Source organism: Thalassophryne amazonica, chromosome 11 (genome assembly GCF_902500255.1).
Source record: "Thalassophryne amazonica chromosome 11, fThaAma1.1, whole genome shotgun sequence".
NCBI classification, from domain to species: domain Eukaryota; kingdom Metazoa; phylum Chordata; class Actinopteri; order Batrachoidiformes; family Batrachoididae; genus Thalassophryne; species Thalassophryne amazonica.
Window position 1 is genome coordinate 83,415,066 of NC_047113.1, and position 17,468 is coordinate 83,432,533.

Below are 17,468 nucleotides of genomic sequence, written 5' to 3' on the forward strand. Positions count from 1 at the left end.
TTCCTGCTGTCAGCATGCCAATTGCACGCTCCCTCAAATCTTGCGACATCTGTGACATTGTGCTGTGTGATAAAACTGCACCTTTCAGAGTGGCCTTTTATTGTGGGCAGTCTAAGGCATACCTGTGCACTAATCATGGTGTCTAATCAGCATCTTGGTATGGCACACCTGTGACGTGGGATGGATTATCTCAGCAAAGGAGAAGTGCTCACTATCACAGATTTCGACTGGTTTGTGAACAATATTGAGGGAAATGGTGATATTGTGTATGTGGAAAAAGTTTTAGATCTTTGAGTTCATCTCATACAAAATGGGAGCAAAACCAAAAGTGTTGCGTTTATATTTTTGTTGAGTATGACATGCATGTCTGATGTAATGTGCACATGACGTGTGCCGTGTATTCAGGCATAAGAGGTTTGAAACAGTGAGCAGGATCAGGTCTGCAGCTCCTGAAAGGAGTTAATACCCAATTCTACAATAACGTCTATGAATATCTTAATTTTTATTTCAACACATTTCTTAAAACAGCTAAGTAAAAACAGGCACATTCTGTTAAGAGCTTGGTAAAGTGAACTGTCCGTGGTGCTGATCAGACATCCAGTTTACTGTGCATTTAAATGACTGTCAAATGTGCTGAAACCTTTAAACAATAGTGCATGAATGTTGCAAAGAATTATTGAACTGTGGGACAGACTTTCTTATTGAATTCTTTGTGAATATGACGCTTTATGTGTGATCTGCAGTCAGAGAATTCATTGTCCTAACACCGACGGGTGGATCTTTACAATCTATTGCACGTGGTCTAAAGTGAGTAGCACAAGGGCATTTGCCACATGTGTGACTCCACATTGTGCAGAAAAGGTTGTGCTGAGTCTTGCATTTAGTCATCACATTGTCTCACCTGTCAATCATTTAAGACATTTGGCGTGTGCTATTTAAATGACGACCACAGAAGTGAGAGGTTTCTGGTGAGGAAACATATCTGTACACATTTACAGTTAGATGGACTCAGACAAAGCAGATGAAGTGTCGTTTCCAAGAACACAGACAGACAACGTGACCCAGAACAGAAACAGGTCCGTCTCCTGTCCTGCAGTGACCATTGGGGCTGCAGCTGGCATCAATCAATCAATCAATCAATCAATTTTTTATATAGCGCCAAATCACAACAAAACAGTTGCCCCAAGGCGCTTTATATTGTAAGGCAAGGCCATACAATAATTATGTAAAACCCCAACGGTTCAAAACGACCCCCTGTGAGCAAGCACTTGGCTACAGTGGGAAGGAAAAACTCCCTTTTAACAGGAAGAAACCTCCAGCAGAACCAGGCTCAGGGAGGGGCAGTCTTTCTGCTGGGACTGGTTGGGGCTGAGGGAGAGAACCAGGCTGATCAGAGGCTGATCAGCTTTGATGTACGTTTTGAAACAGTGTTCAAATTGACTGTAAGCATGATGATGAGCTGAAGGTTTAAAGGAGTCTCTGTCTCTTCTAAAGTCTGCATTAAACATTGAAAGAAAGATTAAAAATAGACCAAGACGGTGTCCGTCTGTCATCCTCACTTTCTGGATGGAGGAGCAGCTGGCCCGGAACAACATCAGAGACATGTGGAGATGCCTCAAGACCGCCTCTGGATTTGGGCAGGGTGCCAGCAGGACTGCAGATGGGGATTCTTGGTTTGCAGAAGAGCTAAACAGTTACTTTAACCGTTTTGGCTCTTCCACGCCTGCCCCCCTTCCTGCTCCCGGCTCTCCACATGTCTCCAGCAGCCAGCCCTCCAGTCCCTCTGACCCCCACCTTCCACCCCCTGGTCACCTCCACTGCACCATGGACCTTGTTCCTCCTCCCCTGCAACTGTATTCAGCATCAGCCCACCTCAGCCCACACCTCAGCTCCCCCTCCCTCCCCCCCTCACTGTAACTCCAACCGAGGTGAGAGGCCAGCTCCTGCGGCTGAAGCAGAGGAAAGCAGCAGGACTTAATGCGATCTCCCTGAGGCTGCTGAGGACCTATGCAGATGAGCTCTGTGAGGTCCTCAGCCACATCTTCAACATGAACCTCAGCCTGAGGGTGGTCCCCACCCTGTGGAATACCTCCTGTGTGGTCCCAGTTCCCAAAACACCGCACGCCAAGGAACTGGCCCACTACAGACCAGTTGCCCTGACCTCCCACCTCATGAAGACCATGGAATGGCTCGTCCTGTCTCATCTCCGCACCATGGTGAGCGACACCCTGGACCTGCTGCAGTTTGCCTACAGGCCCAACATCGGGGTAGATGACGCTGTCATCTCCCTACTGCAGCGAGTGCTCACCCACCTGGAGACCGGCGGGAGTGCTGTGAGAGTCATGTTCTTTGATTTCTCCAGTGCTTTCAACACCATCAGACCGGCACTGCTGCGGGGGAAGCTGGAGGATGCAGGTGTGGATGGACATCTCGCCGCCTGGACCATCGACTACCTCGCTGACTGCCCTCAGTACATGCGGCTGCGCGGCTGTCAGTCTGAGGTGGTAAGGTGCAGCACCAGGGCCCCCCAAGGCACCGTCCTCTTGCCTTTCCTTTTCACCCTTTACACCTCGGACTTCACCTACAACACAGACAGCTGCCACCTCCAGAAGTTCTCTGATGACTCCGCCATTGTGGGTTGCGTGTCTGAGGGGAACAAGCTGGCGTACCGGTCGGTCATCACAGACTTCATGGACTGGTGTGAGCGCAACCACTTGTAAGACGAAGGAGATGGTGATCGACTTCAGGAGGAAACCACCATCTCACCCACCGGTGAACATCCAGGGGGAAGACATAAAGACTGTGGACAGTTTCAAATGCCTGGGTGTTCACCTCAACAGCAAACTGGACTGGACTCACAACACCAACGCCCTGTACAAAAAAGGCCAGAGTCGCCTCCACCTCCTGAGGAGACTGAGATCCTTTGGAGTGAGCAGGCCTCTGCTTAAGACCTTCTATGACTGTGTTGTAGCCTCTGCTCTCCTCTATGCTGTCGTCTGTTGGGCCCCGGGCAGCACAGAGCGGGAGAGAAAGAGACTGAACAAGCTGGTCAGGAAGTCCAGCTCTGTCCTGGGCTGTCCTCTGGACTCTCTGGAGGAGGTGGCTGAGAGGAGGATGTTAGCCAAGTTGAAATCCATCATGGAATGCAATAATATGTCCACAAATCACGTGCAATATTAATATGTCCACATATCATGTGCAATAACAACTCGTTTACAAATCCCAGCACTAATGTCACCTTATCACACCTAAAGTCCATTTCACATATTGTAAAGAAGATGCTCCTATCTCTTTTTCAATCCCAATCATGTTATATATATGCATATGTATATGTGTATGTGTACAGGTATGTGTGTGCATGTGTGTATGCGTGTATGGGTGTATGTATGTGTGGGTGTATATATGTGTATATATATATATATATATATATATATATATATATAAAAGTATGTACGTGGGTGTGTATGTATGTGTATATACACTATATATACATATGCACATGTGTGTGTATATATACATACATATTCTATTTCTACCTTCTATCTTCTATATTCTATTTCTTATGTCTTGTACTGTTACAAGTATTATTATTGCTTATCCTTGCACACGCTGTTCGATGAACATTTTCCTCTACTTGCACCCACTTTGTGTGTTTTTTAAGAGCTGACGTAACATGTGAATTTCTCCTCTGTGAGATCAATAAAGTTTATCTTTATCTTTATGTTTATCTTTCCTCAAAGGTCACTGAGTGAAGCTTTTCATTTGAATCGGGGTTATTTTCTTCAGTAACGCTCATCCTGATCCGATCCTTAAACTCAGATCCAATCTGAGTTAATGAGTCTCTCACTGTCATGTGACAATGAGACAGTTCACTGATAATAAATCAGTCTAATACAGATTACGTGTAAACTTGTGATGGGTATTAATTTGGATCTGTCCATCTGTCTTTGGACAGATTAGGATGCTAGTGAAGCTCAAGGGCATATTTGCTAAAGTCACAATCACTTTAGCTTTCTATGTGTGTCTTGGGGAGGTGATGGTCTAGTGGTTAAGCGTTGGGCTTCAGACCAGAGGATCCTCAGTTCAAAACCCAGCCAGACTGGAAAACCACTAAGGGCCCTTGGGCAAGGCCCTTAATCCCCAAGTTGCTCCCGGTGTGTAGTGAGTGACCCTGACATCAGTGTGAGAGTGTGTTTGTGTGAATGCGAGGCATTACTGTAAAGAGCTTCGAGCGTCTGATGCAGATGGAAAAGCACTATATAAATGCAGTCCAGTTACCATTTTGTTGGCTTCCCTCATCTGTTTCTCTCATGCACTTGGATCAGCATGTCCATCAGAGCGACAGCCTGTCAGGAGCCTGTTTCACCATCAGTCCTTAGCTGTGCTCACTATAATCATATTTGAGACCTGTGGAAGGAGGTTGAAGGACCAGAGACTGTGGCAGAAGCTTCCTGCTGGCTCTAATATGATCAGCTGAAGCAGCCCAGTCCAACTGTGTCACTGTGACTGAACTGTGAACATGAGACATTCTCACTCTCAGAAAGACCTGACTGAGAGACATAAAGAGAAACATAAAGGCTGTTAACCTTGACAATAAATAAATAAATAAATAATGATAATCATAATAATAGTTCATTGTGTTTTGTTTGTGTGATTGTCTTTGGATAGACAAAAAGTTTCAGGTTTATGATGAAATGTAGTGGAAAGATCAACCGTTTTGGAAAAAATGTGTTAATTTGAATCAAATTCACAATTTTTTTCTTTATTTTTGCAGAATTCTTTTTCCTTTGCTCTTGTTCTTTGTCATTCTTGGCTTATGAATTCTGAAAGTAATTAAAGTGGGAAGATGATCTTACTGATCTATCTATATCTATATATCTATATAGATATCTATATATATATGCCCGTTTTTGTCCTTGAACAAGACCCTTAATCTACATTTGTCTCAGTCCACCCAGCTGTAAAGGGGTACTGATCTCAGCTGGAGAAGTAACCTGTGTTGGACTGGCGTCCCCCTTTCAGGGGGAGTCATAAACTCTCATCTGCTTGATGCTATGGAATTCGAAGATAAGCACAGGCACCAATGGGCCTGTGGGTCTATATAGGACATACAATTTAGATATAGAAATGTACTTTAGCATTTTTTAACCCATAGTAGATAACAAATTTAAATCCTGCTTAATGTTTGGTGATTTTAATGGCCAAACATGATATTTTATTTATTTATTTATTTGCATTTCTTTCCAAAGTGCTTTGTATCCAGCTGAGATGGATAAAACTTTTTTTTGTAGGGAAACAGAACTGATATGTATCTCATTTTGGAATCAAACTAAAATTCGAAGCAAACGAAAAGCAACAGGTTGTATCTGGTTTTGAATTACAAAATTAACAACATGTGTAACACCATCAATGTATGATATGCTGCTGGTAGTAATTTTATATTTAAAAAAATTGGGTTAATCTCATTTTGGGAAATTACATTTTCATGTCCGATTAACTAGTAACTTTTTATAAGCTATAATAAACTAAAATAGCACTCACTGAAGTGCTTATTTCTGTAAAGAAAAACCCCAAACAAACAAAACAAACATCTTGAATTATTCTTTGCATGTTGTCTAAAATGTAACATGCTTTCATACTAGAATGAACCTTTTTGCTATTTTCAGAAAATGGCTTTATTTATCACATGGCTCATCAAAACAATATCGAGGTCTTTTAGATTTTGTGGTTTCACTTCTGCTTCCAGGCCTACTACAGAATATAAATAATAATAATAATAATAATATAGTTTATGTTCCAAAAATCCAACATTTTCATCAGTACATGAAAATTGTATATAAGCTATATTAACAGGGGTATGTTATATTTAATTTTATATGATGCAATATAAAAGTATATATATTTCACTAAAGGTCTGGGTTCTATTTTGGGGTTTTTATGCATAAAATATACAGATTTTCAATATCCATATTACATATGAACATGTGTGGTAAAAATGATCTGTGGTGTAACAATGCTTTATTTATTTTTATAATCAGCATGGTTAAACTTTGCTTTTTTAAAATTATTTTATTATGATGTCACCTTGATCCATAAATTCATGTTAATACAAGATAAAAAATAGTAAACTGTAGTCCAAGTCCCTGATCCACCCTTGACTTTGGGCATCTCCTTTGATCATTAAGTGAGGTAAAACACACACACACACACACACACACACACACACAACACACACCACACACACACACACACACACACACACACACACACACACACACACACACACACACACACGTGTTTTATTTGAAGGCAGTTGCTGTGTCTTGCAGCGCTAACCGTGTCGCTTTGTGTCCCGCAGTGTCTCAGATGGTGATCGAGGAGGTGAGCGTTCTGCAGACTCAGCTGGAGGTCGAGAAGTTGTGCCGTGAGAATGCAGAAGCCCTGGCCGCAAAGGTCAGCTGCCGACACAATGTCAATAACCAAGATTAGCTCAGGGTCCAGCTGGGCCGTGACCCAAGTTGAGTCAGGATGACTCTGCACAGAGCTGATTTAACACTGTTACCACTGAGCGATTCTGCCACCACAGCAGAAACTGTACTTACATTAACATTTCATCATGTTGGGATCTTTTCAGTCTTGGTTCTGGAAGGATATAAGGTCACACTGAATTTTATTTTACAAAAAATTGAAGAGGATGACAAAGAGCCACAAGAAGTTTATTTTCCAACGTGGTCCTCCAGATGCATGAAACAAATGGTTGATGGCAAATATGGCAATTAAAGGAAATGTTATAAGGTGTTATAGCTACTATAATATTCTTATTACAGAAGAACAACTTGAATGGCAGCTGTCATTGCCGCAGACAGACAGAGGGCGCACTTTAATGCTTTATCTGCCCATCATGTCTTTGTGACATCATAAACCAAGAACATTAAAGGAAGAGGTAATGGGAAAATTCTGATGCAGCTCCAATAACCATCAAAAGTGACATCTTCACTGACCCGAGGAACATCTCCTAAATCCATCCATCACTGTTTGAGACATGCTGTTTTCACAGAAAGACACATATAGTCCATGAGCCAGTCCATGAGGTCTTTTCTTATGAAGCCCAAACAGCTGTGTAAGGTCTAGAATATCTCTGATGTTTTTGGGCAACAATTATATCTATTGCTTCTCAGACTGGCTTGATCAAAATTTTATGATTTTGAAGAAAATCATGTTAAAGTTTCACGTCACATTCAGATTTTGTAGCAAAAAAACAACAGTTGTAAGTTACCTTTTTATGTGTGCCATATATGGGCATGCAGTGTTGCTATGGTAACTCACTGATTCTGTCTGTGGACCTGCTCTGCTCTGCTGCTCTTCCTCTGTGCTGCACCTGTTAAATTAAAGATGTTCCATTTAAGCTGGAAGTAGCATGTGGACACCACATACTTTTACACGATTCTCCTTAGTTGACTGAGCTTCCTTCCTGAAGTCAGCGGTGTGACTGAGTGGCACAGTGTGGGTCATTGTAACCTGAGAACAGCGGCTCAGTTATTTAAGGCGCAAGATTGAAAAAAAAATTGTTGGTCTTGTCAAAAACTTTTAATCACTAGACTGTATCAGGTCTGGTTGACAGGTTAGGCTGGACGCAAATGCAGGACTCTGACAACAAGCTCTGTAAGTAAAAGCAGTTTACTGAAGCAGTAAACGGGATCCAGTACACAGTGAGGCAGTCCAACAAGAGCAACAAAACCAAAAACATCAGGCAAAAGCGTGGTCGAGGATACAGGCAGGTAATTGTAACACACGTGAGGCAAGCAGGTCAAGAATACAAAAACAGAGCTGGAGAGAAGGCACTAGGCGCATCAGTCTGATGAGGGAGCAAGGCAAAAAGAGGAGCTAATATACACCCAGGTGATGAGTTGCAGATTGAAAGCAGGTGTGCGTGGAATGCTCCAGAAAGAGGGTGTGGCCAGAGAGAGGGAAACACCCACCACCAAGAGCCAGCAGAGACAGACAAAAGAGACAGAGACAGACAGACCCAAACAGGAAAAACTCCAGCAAGAGATTAAACAAAACACAAAGTAACTGAACAAAGGAATCAAAGCAAATAAATAAAGCCGAAAGAACTTAAATCCTGACAGACTGACAAGATTTTTAACTAGACATTGGTCTACCAGGTGAAAATATCAACTAAACATAGTTCAAAAGTTTGCTGGTCCGTGTCCTCGGACCAGTGGGTTTTTTTCTACCCCTGGGCTCGTTGCTCGGATTAAGTCTGCAGGTTGATTCTGCTCCCCTTGACCATTGTGACCTTGCTCTTCAGCTGAACAGCGAGAACAGGAAGCTGAAATAGCTGAGCCTGTCCGTCTCGACCCGGTTTGGACGAGCTGCTTCCCAGCATTTCAGACTGCGTCACCCTGGAGGCAGATGCCAACGCCACTGATGGGAGCGCCGACACCTTCACGCAGTACCAGCAACAGGTTAAAGGTACCACGTGCACAAACAGCAACAATGTCAAAGTGAACATGGATATCGGACTGCGTCCTTCACCAGCATCTTACATCATTAAAAAAAAGTTCTTTGTTCTGCTGTTTTTTATGTATTGGACCAAAATATATTGGAATCTATTGCAGCCCAAGCTCGGTATTTCCCCCACATTTTTCAAAATCCTTGAATGAAAGCAATAAAAATGTGACTTTTCTGCTGCAGTACTGAACACCAAAATGTTATGCGTTCTAATTCTGGGTAAATGTAATCATGCACCAAATTTAATAATCAGTTCATTCATTTTTGCATAAAATCCTGCAAATAAAACATCCACTCAAGTGAAAACATAACCTCTTTGGTGACGTTCACTCAGACATTTAAGTCGCATGCTGATCATTTTAATGATTTAGCATTTTGTTTTTCAACAGATTGAAATTTGTTGTGTGTTTGAGAGAAAAGTTGATTTGATTTGAAGATGAGCCTGCAGATGTCTGTGTTTGCTCAGAACTGAGGGAGACGGTCAACAGTTGTGTTGGAGGAGAAGAAAGATTTTGTCTGTCAGATTCATGATCAGCAGAGACGGATAGAAGAGCTGACGGCACAGGTGACTAGATCACAGCCCAAATCTCAAATCACTGTGTGTATGCATGTAATTTTATTAAAAAAGTCTTTATGTTATTGTATTTTGTTTTAAAGTTTGCAGCTTCAGTCCTGTTTCTGAGTTCTTGTCACTGCTGAACTTATGGACAGAATATAAAATATGATTAGAAATAAATGCAAATTAACAAATTTTATTTTATCAGAACATTAATAAAATATATCAAGTGAATGAACAACCACAAAATAATTTCACATAATGAATTGAAAAAAAAACAGAGATAAAATGTAGATGATTTACTTTGATAAATTTATGGTAAATCATCACCTTTACAGACAGTTTTTTATGATGCTGAATGTGTCTTTGACTTTAGTTCCATCCATCATTAAAAACTACAAATAGTGTGGTACTGTGTGATAAACCTGTGTGGAGCGGACTCCTTAAAAAACTGAGTGACTGCACAAGAAGGCTGGTGAGGGAGCCACCAAGACACCTGGACAGTTCTGAAGGAGTTATAGGCTTCTGTGGCTGTGATTGGACATATTGTACTTAGTGTCACTTGTATGTGTTACATCTTCATTTTTACAGCTTTTATGATGGAGAGGAACAGAAAATGTGAAATTTCAGCTAATACTTGCCAGAGGGCACTGAATATTCCCTGCTCAATTTGATCTGTTTTCTTAAATTAAATTCCTCCTCTGTTTTTTATAACCAGTGATGCAACACTCAGAATTTTCACTCTGCACAGTTTCTCCAATCACAGCCACAGAAACTGATCACACATTTAGAACTGTGTCTTGATGACTTCTCTCACTCGTCTTCTCACACATTTTTTCCACACACCGCTTTCATTTCTCAATAATTGATGGAAACAGTGATTAAAAAGTGGCTTTTGTTTGAAAGGTTTTTCGAGTTTGATGTTGATTTATTGAATATTTCTGTCGCTGTGTGCAGTCAGAGAGGGATCGGGCTGAGATGAAAGAGCTTCACCAAACAGTCGAGCAGCAAAACAAAACCATCAAGAGGTTTAACAGAGGTGAGTTGCGTGCACTCGGAAAGACAAACAAGATACAAGAACATAAGATGTATACAGTCACAGCCAGTGCAACTTGTCACTGCTTTTGAGTTGATGTAGGTGTCTTGGTGGCTCCCCTCACTCGTTTCCTCCATGCTCACCTGCTCTTGACAGAGTTAGCATACAATATCATACATTTTATGTTTCTTACTGATTGTTTTAACTGAATATGTCAAATATAGGGATGCAACGTGTAATTTAATAGTTTTTGTTTTTGGTTCGATCTTAAAAATATTTTCTGTGAGCAGCTCATCAGAGCACATCATTCATTCAGTGTGAAATGCCTATTAATCTGATGTGTTCTGGAATGTTCTTGCTGCAGTCTCCATGATGGCGGCACAAGAGTACGAAGGGATGAAGGAACAGCTGGACTTGGAGCAGAACCTGAGAGTCAAAGCTGAGACTTATGCACACGAGGTGAAGAACAACAAAAGAGACAATGTAGTGCGAATAACGTGAAGATTGTGAACTTTATAATTGTGGTTTAATGAAGTGGGCGGGGCTTGGCATTTGATGATGTCATTAAGTTCTTTGAGGAGCTACAATCTGTGGTCGTCTGTGTGCACAGTGCACGTGTGACCGACCAACTTATGTAAGGTGTGTCTGAGTGCCGCATGCTCACAATCCAAGACAGACAACAGGAACACGCTAGCTTTGCACTTAACCATGCCCCATTTGTCGATGGACACACCCATGTGCACACAAATGGATTCAACTAGGTTTGATATTGAAGGAACAGTAGCACCAACCTCCAGTTATATGAAATGAAGCAAATCATGTAGTTCCTTGAATAGCTTGATGTTGACCAAAAAAACAGCTAACTTCCTCGAGAAGCCCATGTTAAAATTTCCAACCTTAAAAAAATGCATGTTTACAGCCTAGCAGAAAAATAAAAAAACAAAAACAAACAAACAAAAAAAACAAAATGGCTCTTGATTTTTGTGTAATTTAATTTGCAGGGAATGGTAGCACAGTTAGCAGGCACTAGCAACTTGGTAATGCTAGCTCCACTGCTAATACACAGTTACCAAGGCAACAAGCCGGTCATAATTTTTCAAACTAGCATTAAAGCTACCCGTCATGAAACCAGTCACCCAGTCTGAAAACATATGCGTTAATAAAAACACCCAAACCAAGTGTAGCCTGTTAGCTTTAGCTTGTTTGGTAACTTTGAGATGGTATGTACAGTATGTTGTATGTTCACCACAGCCGCACAGCTCTTCAACAATGGGTGAAGAGCCTCATGGAGGGCTAGTACAGTATAAATACAGCGTATGATTGTGCTGTACGCCGCTTTCCTCATGGGTGAAGATAGGGCCCTGTATGTTATTCTTAATCTTTGATCCTTGACACTACGTCTTGATGAAATTCTTTGCAGTTCTCTGCCTTTATGATCTCCTTTCTTTTTCAAATACATTTTTATTCATCTGATGGAGCCCTAATTTATTGATTTTACATGTTTCCAAACACATTCATAATCTGTATTTCAGAGTTTCTGCTCAGTTTTGAAAAGACTCTCACAGCTGCCTAAAAACTGAATTCCTCCACTGTGATGAATGAATGAATTCTGCAGGACGATGCTGCTCTGTGCTGGTAATCGACGTGACGGTTAATAAGCTTGTGCCCGATGAATCAAATGTCCTGCATTGGGGTTTAGTGACCTGAAAATTGAAAAGCCTGCAGGTTTCCAACAGACTGAGGTGTATCAACTGGGCTGTTTTGTGCACGTTTCTCCTGCAGATGCTGGTGAAACAGAAAGAGGCCAACAGGCAGAGCATGCTGCTGCTGCAGAGCACCGAGCCCAGCGTCCAGCTGCTCAAAGCCCTGGAAGACATCGCTGCCATCACCAAGACCTTGGAGGGGGAGCGTCTGCAGCATCAGCAGAAGGTGCACCTGAAGGAGGCAGATCCTTTTCCTCCACCACGGCTGACAGCTGTGATGATCTGTTACCAGGGTATCTGCAGCAAAAACAAAAATTGGTGCTTAGCCAGGAAAAACAAAAAGCAGGTTCAATGCCAGCGATTTGCTGGTCTGGATCCAGGAAAATTCAATATCACATGGCAGGAGGGATGACACATGATTAGATTGGAAAACAAACAGCCAGCATCAGTGTGGTACTGAGGAAAACCCTGAGATCAGGATCAGGTTCCAGACTTTAAAAAGCAAAAATGTCCACATTGGTTCAAAAATAACTGGACATCAGACACAGATTTAGCTTCAGGTGAAGGGGGGATTGTGTGTTGGAGTGTAGTCTGAGTGGGGGGGGGGTCCACAACACAAAATCTACTGCCTTTTTCAAGTTTTTTAAAAAAGACACACAGTCTATTTTAAAGACAGGAAATCGTCTAACTTTTGCATGTAGCAGCTTTCATTAATCAGCCTTGTTTATGTGACCTTTCACATATTTTAACACACCTCTGGTCAGCAACTCTGCAACCCCCCCCAACCCCCACCCCCACCACCTTTGGAGCCGCCACTGGACATTAATAAAGCCATTAGTCTTCACTGTGCAGAGGAGGGTGGAGGTTAATTTGTGCCGTGCGATTGTGCAGGTGCAGAACCTGGAGGAGCAGCTGCAGCAGAGCTGTGCCAGGAAGCAGCTGGAGGCTCTGCAGAAGGAGCTGGAGCTGCTGGAGGAGGAGAAGAAGGAGGTGGAGGGACGCCTCGCGCATGCAGAAAAGAAGAACGGAGAGCTGGAGAACAGAGGTGAAGAAGATCACAAACATATGTGGAGGAAAACTAGGATGGCACTCTTGAGAGCGCCTCATCATTAAAGCATGAGATTACAAAAACAACACAACCTTACATCAAGTTACAAAGGTTACGTTCAGGTGAAAGTGAAAATAAAGTGGAGATGGAAATGGAAGGCCCGTGTAGCAACCAGAAAATTAGAAATGAAAAGCACAAAAATGGAGAAAAAAAAATGGAGACATGATGTTTCACTGAAGCAGCCAGTAAGGAGCAGGTCGGCCTGCCATTTTGGTAGAGGAACTGAATGATGTCACACAGTGTAACAACATCAGCATGCTCATTGTTACGCTGCAAAAGCAGCAGAAATGTTTGGTGATGTTCTTCCTGCTAATTATTCTATGTATCGTTTAGTGGTGATGGAATAGAACTTTATGTAAAATTTAAAAAAAAACTTTGTGTGAGATCATCACGTTTGGCACAAAATAATGTCATTAATTAAATGAAATCTAAAATGCATTAATCATAAAAAGTCTAACATGTACTGCAGTTTGTGTGGACTACATTGTGTGGACAAAAATGGAACTAATAATAACATGTATGTGACACTTTGCAACCACATATGTACAAAGTGCCTCCTTTGAACTATAACTTGTTGCTTTGGATGAAAGCTTAATTTAACCAGGTTAGTCCCATTGAGATCAAGATCTCTTTTGCAAGGGAGACCTGGACAATTATAGTTTCCAATTCACCAAACCTGCATGTCTTCAAACATGGGAAGAAATCGGCGCACCCGGAGGAAACCCACACAAACTCCACAGGTGGGAATCGATCCCATGACCTTTTTGCTGTGAGGCAGCAGTGCTAACCACTCATCCACCATGCTGCTGTAGCTAAATTAATTGAAATGGAACATTTATATGAAACCTGTAGTTTGGACTTTTGTCTATTTATCAAGGCGGGTTTTATTATTAATTGATCTGAGGGTTATTGGTTTGAGTTGTGGATCGTGGTGTGGCTGTCAGTACAGAGGTGGGTCACAAACTCTTGACAATCCCTTTCCCAAGATGGCGGTTGAAAATATCACAGAAAGGTGCTTGATGATGTCCACTCTTGTGTTTATCTCTAAAGAATAACTTTCTTTTTTTTATTTATTTATTTGCTTTATAGGCCCCAGTGAAATGTTTGTCAGAACCTAAAGCGTTACTATCACAAACAAGAACACCAACCTGCTGTTGATATCTCTGGAACTTCTGAGGCAACCCGATTTCAATTTGCCAGAGATGAACTTTTTGTTTTTCTTTTTTTTTCTTGAGGAAAATGAACAAAAATTCTTCTTTTGATTTTTGACTCCCATGAATTAAGGCCTCACTGTATTTCAGTAACAGGCTGCCAGATTCAAAATTACAGTAAATTACTTCATAGATCAACACGTCTTCCTACCCTGCAGCTGTGCTCCTTTATATGGATTTCTCCCAAATATTTTATTTTTTTTATAAATAACGATGATATGTATATTTAAACGACACAATTCAGTTCTGAGATATTTGATTTCTTTACTGGCTGTATGCATCATTGAAATGTAACTTTAATGTAATGACTGTTTATTCCCCCCCCACTCCGCAGTCTTGGAACTCCTGGATACCCAGAAACCGATCACCATGGCGACGAGTACAGGAACCCCTCCCCCTGCGCCAGGAGTGGCCCCACCTCCAGCTCCTCCTCCACAGCCGACTCCACCCCCTCCCCCTCTTCCTCCACCTCCCCCCCCCCCTCCGCCTCCCCCCCCCTCCCCCTTCACGCTGTAACCCCATCAGGTGAGCAGCACATGGCACTCCAGCAGCACAAATAATCAATTTATTAATTATCTGACACCTTTTAACTGACTGATGCAATAGAAGGTTAGTGCTGAGAGATGGGATGGACTGGTTGTCTGCCTGAGTGGTTGCCATCCAGAGCCTAAGGTGGTGATGGATGCGTGGCACCAGTGCATGGCCTCTAGGTCCTGATCTCATTTATATTTTGAGCTTGGCTGGACTATACCCGGGTCTGTATTGGAAGGCTATGCCTCCAGCGTTGTATGAAGGAACTTCAGCTGCAGCGTTGCAACCATGCTGAGGGCAGGTGCTTCCACGTTGAGGTTGATGGCTTACTTTGGTGGATAAAGATGGACTTGTTTGTGACAGTGATCACCAGTCACGACTTAAAGCACGTTCCTCACGTGGTTCCTGCGGAATCTTTTCATTTCATTTCAGTTTTTATATACAGAGCCAAATCACAGCAAAGTTGCCTCAAGGTGCTTCACACAAGTAAGGTCTAACCTTACTAACCCCCAGAGCAAGAACACAGGCAACAGTGGTCAGAAAAAAACTCCCTCTGATGATTTGAGGAAGAAGCCTCAAGCAGACCAGACTCAAAGGGGTGACCCTCTGCTTGGGCCATGCTACAGACACAACAATAGACAAATAGGCAAAATGAATATACAGGAAAGTTTGTGAAAATTTGCTGCAGGACAGGGGGCCTGCATCTTGCTGCACCAGCACTCGCTCCCATAAACAGGTGGACATTTTCAGTCTTTAAACAGTTTAGTTCAAGAACCAGGCTGACATTTCTCTTCCTCTCTCAGCTCTTATTGCCATCATGAGGAAGTCATCCAAAACCCCCAAAGCCTCTGTGAAGACAGAAGAACCTCCAGGTGAGTTTCACTGCAGACGTCTTCACATGAACAGAAATTAAAAGCTTCTTGGATTTTCATGGCCAGTTTGGAGGAGGTGGGTTGGAAAGCACCCTGTGTAGTGTGCAGCTGCTGAAGCTGTGGACGACGTGAAGGTGAAGGCAGTGAATGAGATGATGGAGCGGATCAAACATGGTGTCGTGTTGAGACCCATCAAGAGTCAGGACAACAAGGTGAGGACGAATCGGACAGAGAGCAAATAAATGGACAAAAATCACAGTCGGGTGTGTGCTGCACAGGTTTTAAAACCTGAATTAACAAATCACTTTAAATAAAAAATGTAAAGATTGCACACATCAGATTCCTGAATTATCAGTTGGAGATGTAATGAAGACTCCAAAAAAAAAAGACAAAAAAAAAAAAACAGCAACCAACCAACCAATACAAAGAAACCAACAAAACAAGGACCTTTTTCAGTACAGATAGAAGCAGATATAATTTCAATTTATTTTCATTTATATAGCGCCACATCACAACAGAGTTGCCTCAAGCGCTTCACACAAGTAAGGTCTAACCTTACTAACCCCAGAGCAGCAGTGGTAAGGAAAAACTCCCTCTGAGGAAGAAACCTCAAGCAGACCAGACTGAAAGGGGTGACCCTCTGCATGGGCGATGATACAGACAAATTACAGAACAATTCACAAAATGAATATACAGGAAATGCTGTTGGTGCACAGGACAGGAGGGTCTCCAGCACAAACACCACACCCATCTCTGGATGGAGCTGCACATTAAACAGAGAGAAAAAACAGAATCAGGCATCAGAAAGACAAGAAATACAGTGTAATTTGCCAGCCTTAAACAACAAGAAAAACAGGAAATATTAAGGTGATTGCCGGCCACAAGCCCTAAGCTTCATGAAAAGACCCAGAATTTAGCTAAAGTTGAGGCCACGGCCCGCACTGTTTACTAATAAAATGAATTAAAAGAGTTAAAAGCATAGAAACATACTATGCCACTATGCTAGCCATACAAAAGGGAAAATAAGTGCGTCTTAAGTCTGGACTTGAAAGTCTTTCTCTACAGAATCTGACTGTTTTATTGACACAGGGAGATCATTCCACAGAACGGGCACGATAAGAGAAAACTCTGTGACCCACAGACTTCTTATTCACCCTGGGGACACAAAGTAGTCCTGCACCCTGATAATGCAAAGCCCGGGCTGGTACGTAGGGTTTAATTATCAACTAAGCAGGGATGTGCAAGTCCATGAACAATTTATCTACTAGTAGCAGAACCTCAACATCTGATCTCACTGGGACAGGAAGCCATTGAAGAGATGCTAAAATGGGTGTAATGTGGTCAAACTTTGTGCTTCGTGTCAAAGTCTGGCAGCTGCATTTTGAACCGATTGGAGACCCCCAATGCTGGACTGCGGTAAACCAGAAAATAGAACATTGCAGTAGTCCAATCTAGAAGAGACAAACGCATGAATAGACAAGATGGGACAAATCTTTGCTATATTTCGCAGGTGGAAGAAAGTAGTCCTCGTAAATTTCTAATGTGGAGGTCAAAGGACAATGTAGGAGCAAAAATTACCCCAAGGTTCCTCACTTTGTTAGTGTGATGTATGGCACATGAGCCTAGGCTAAGCCTTAACTGGTCAAATTGATGCTGATGTCTCACTGGACCAAGAACCACCAGTTTTAGTCTTATCAGAGTTTAAAAATAGGAAGTTTCTAGACATCCACCTTCTCACTGATGCAAGGCAATCTTCTAAGGATTTTATGTGAATGAGATTAATAGCAATTATCGGCATGTATAACTGAGTATCATCAGCATAGCAGTGAAAGGTAATCCCAAAACACTGCAATATGTGCCCAAGGGGTGCTATATAAAGGGAGAAAAGCAGGGGGCCTAAGACGGACCCCTGTGGAACCCCAAAGTTCATGTCACGA

The 17,468-nt window shown here is 42.2% G+C and overlaps 1 protein-coding gene across 1 annotated transcript in view; it reads left to right on the forward strand.

Annotated features, from left to right (window-relative positions):
• The window catches only part of LOC117519706 (shootin-1-like), a 43,015-nt gene extending 28,371 nt beyond the window's left edge, over positions 1–14,644 (forward strand). The window contains 10 exon segments of the mRNA XM_034180963.1: positions 6,359–6,453; positions 8,312–8,353; positions 8,355–8,475; positions 8,981–9,003; positions 9,005–9,079; positions 10,028–10,109; positions 10,471–10,565; positions 11,889–12,035; positions 12,701–12,854; positions 14,463–14,644. Coding sequence (XP_034036854.1) covers positions 6,359–6,453; positions 8,312–8,353; positions 8,355–8,475; positions 8,981–9,003; positions 9,005–9,079; positions 10,028–10,109; positions 10,471–10,565; positions 11,889–12,035; positions 12,701–12,854; positions 14,463–14,644 — 1,016 coding nt within the window.
• The last annotated feature ends 2,824 nt before the right edge of the window (positions 14,645–17,468 follow it).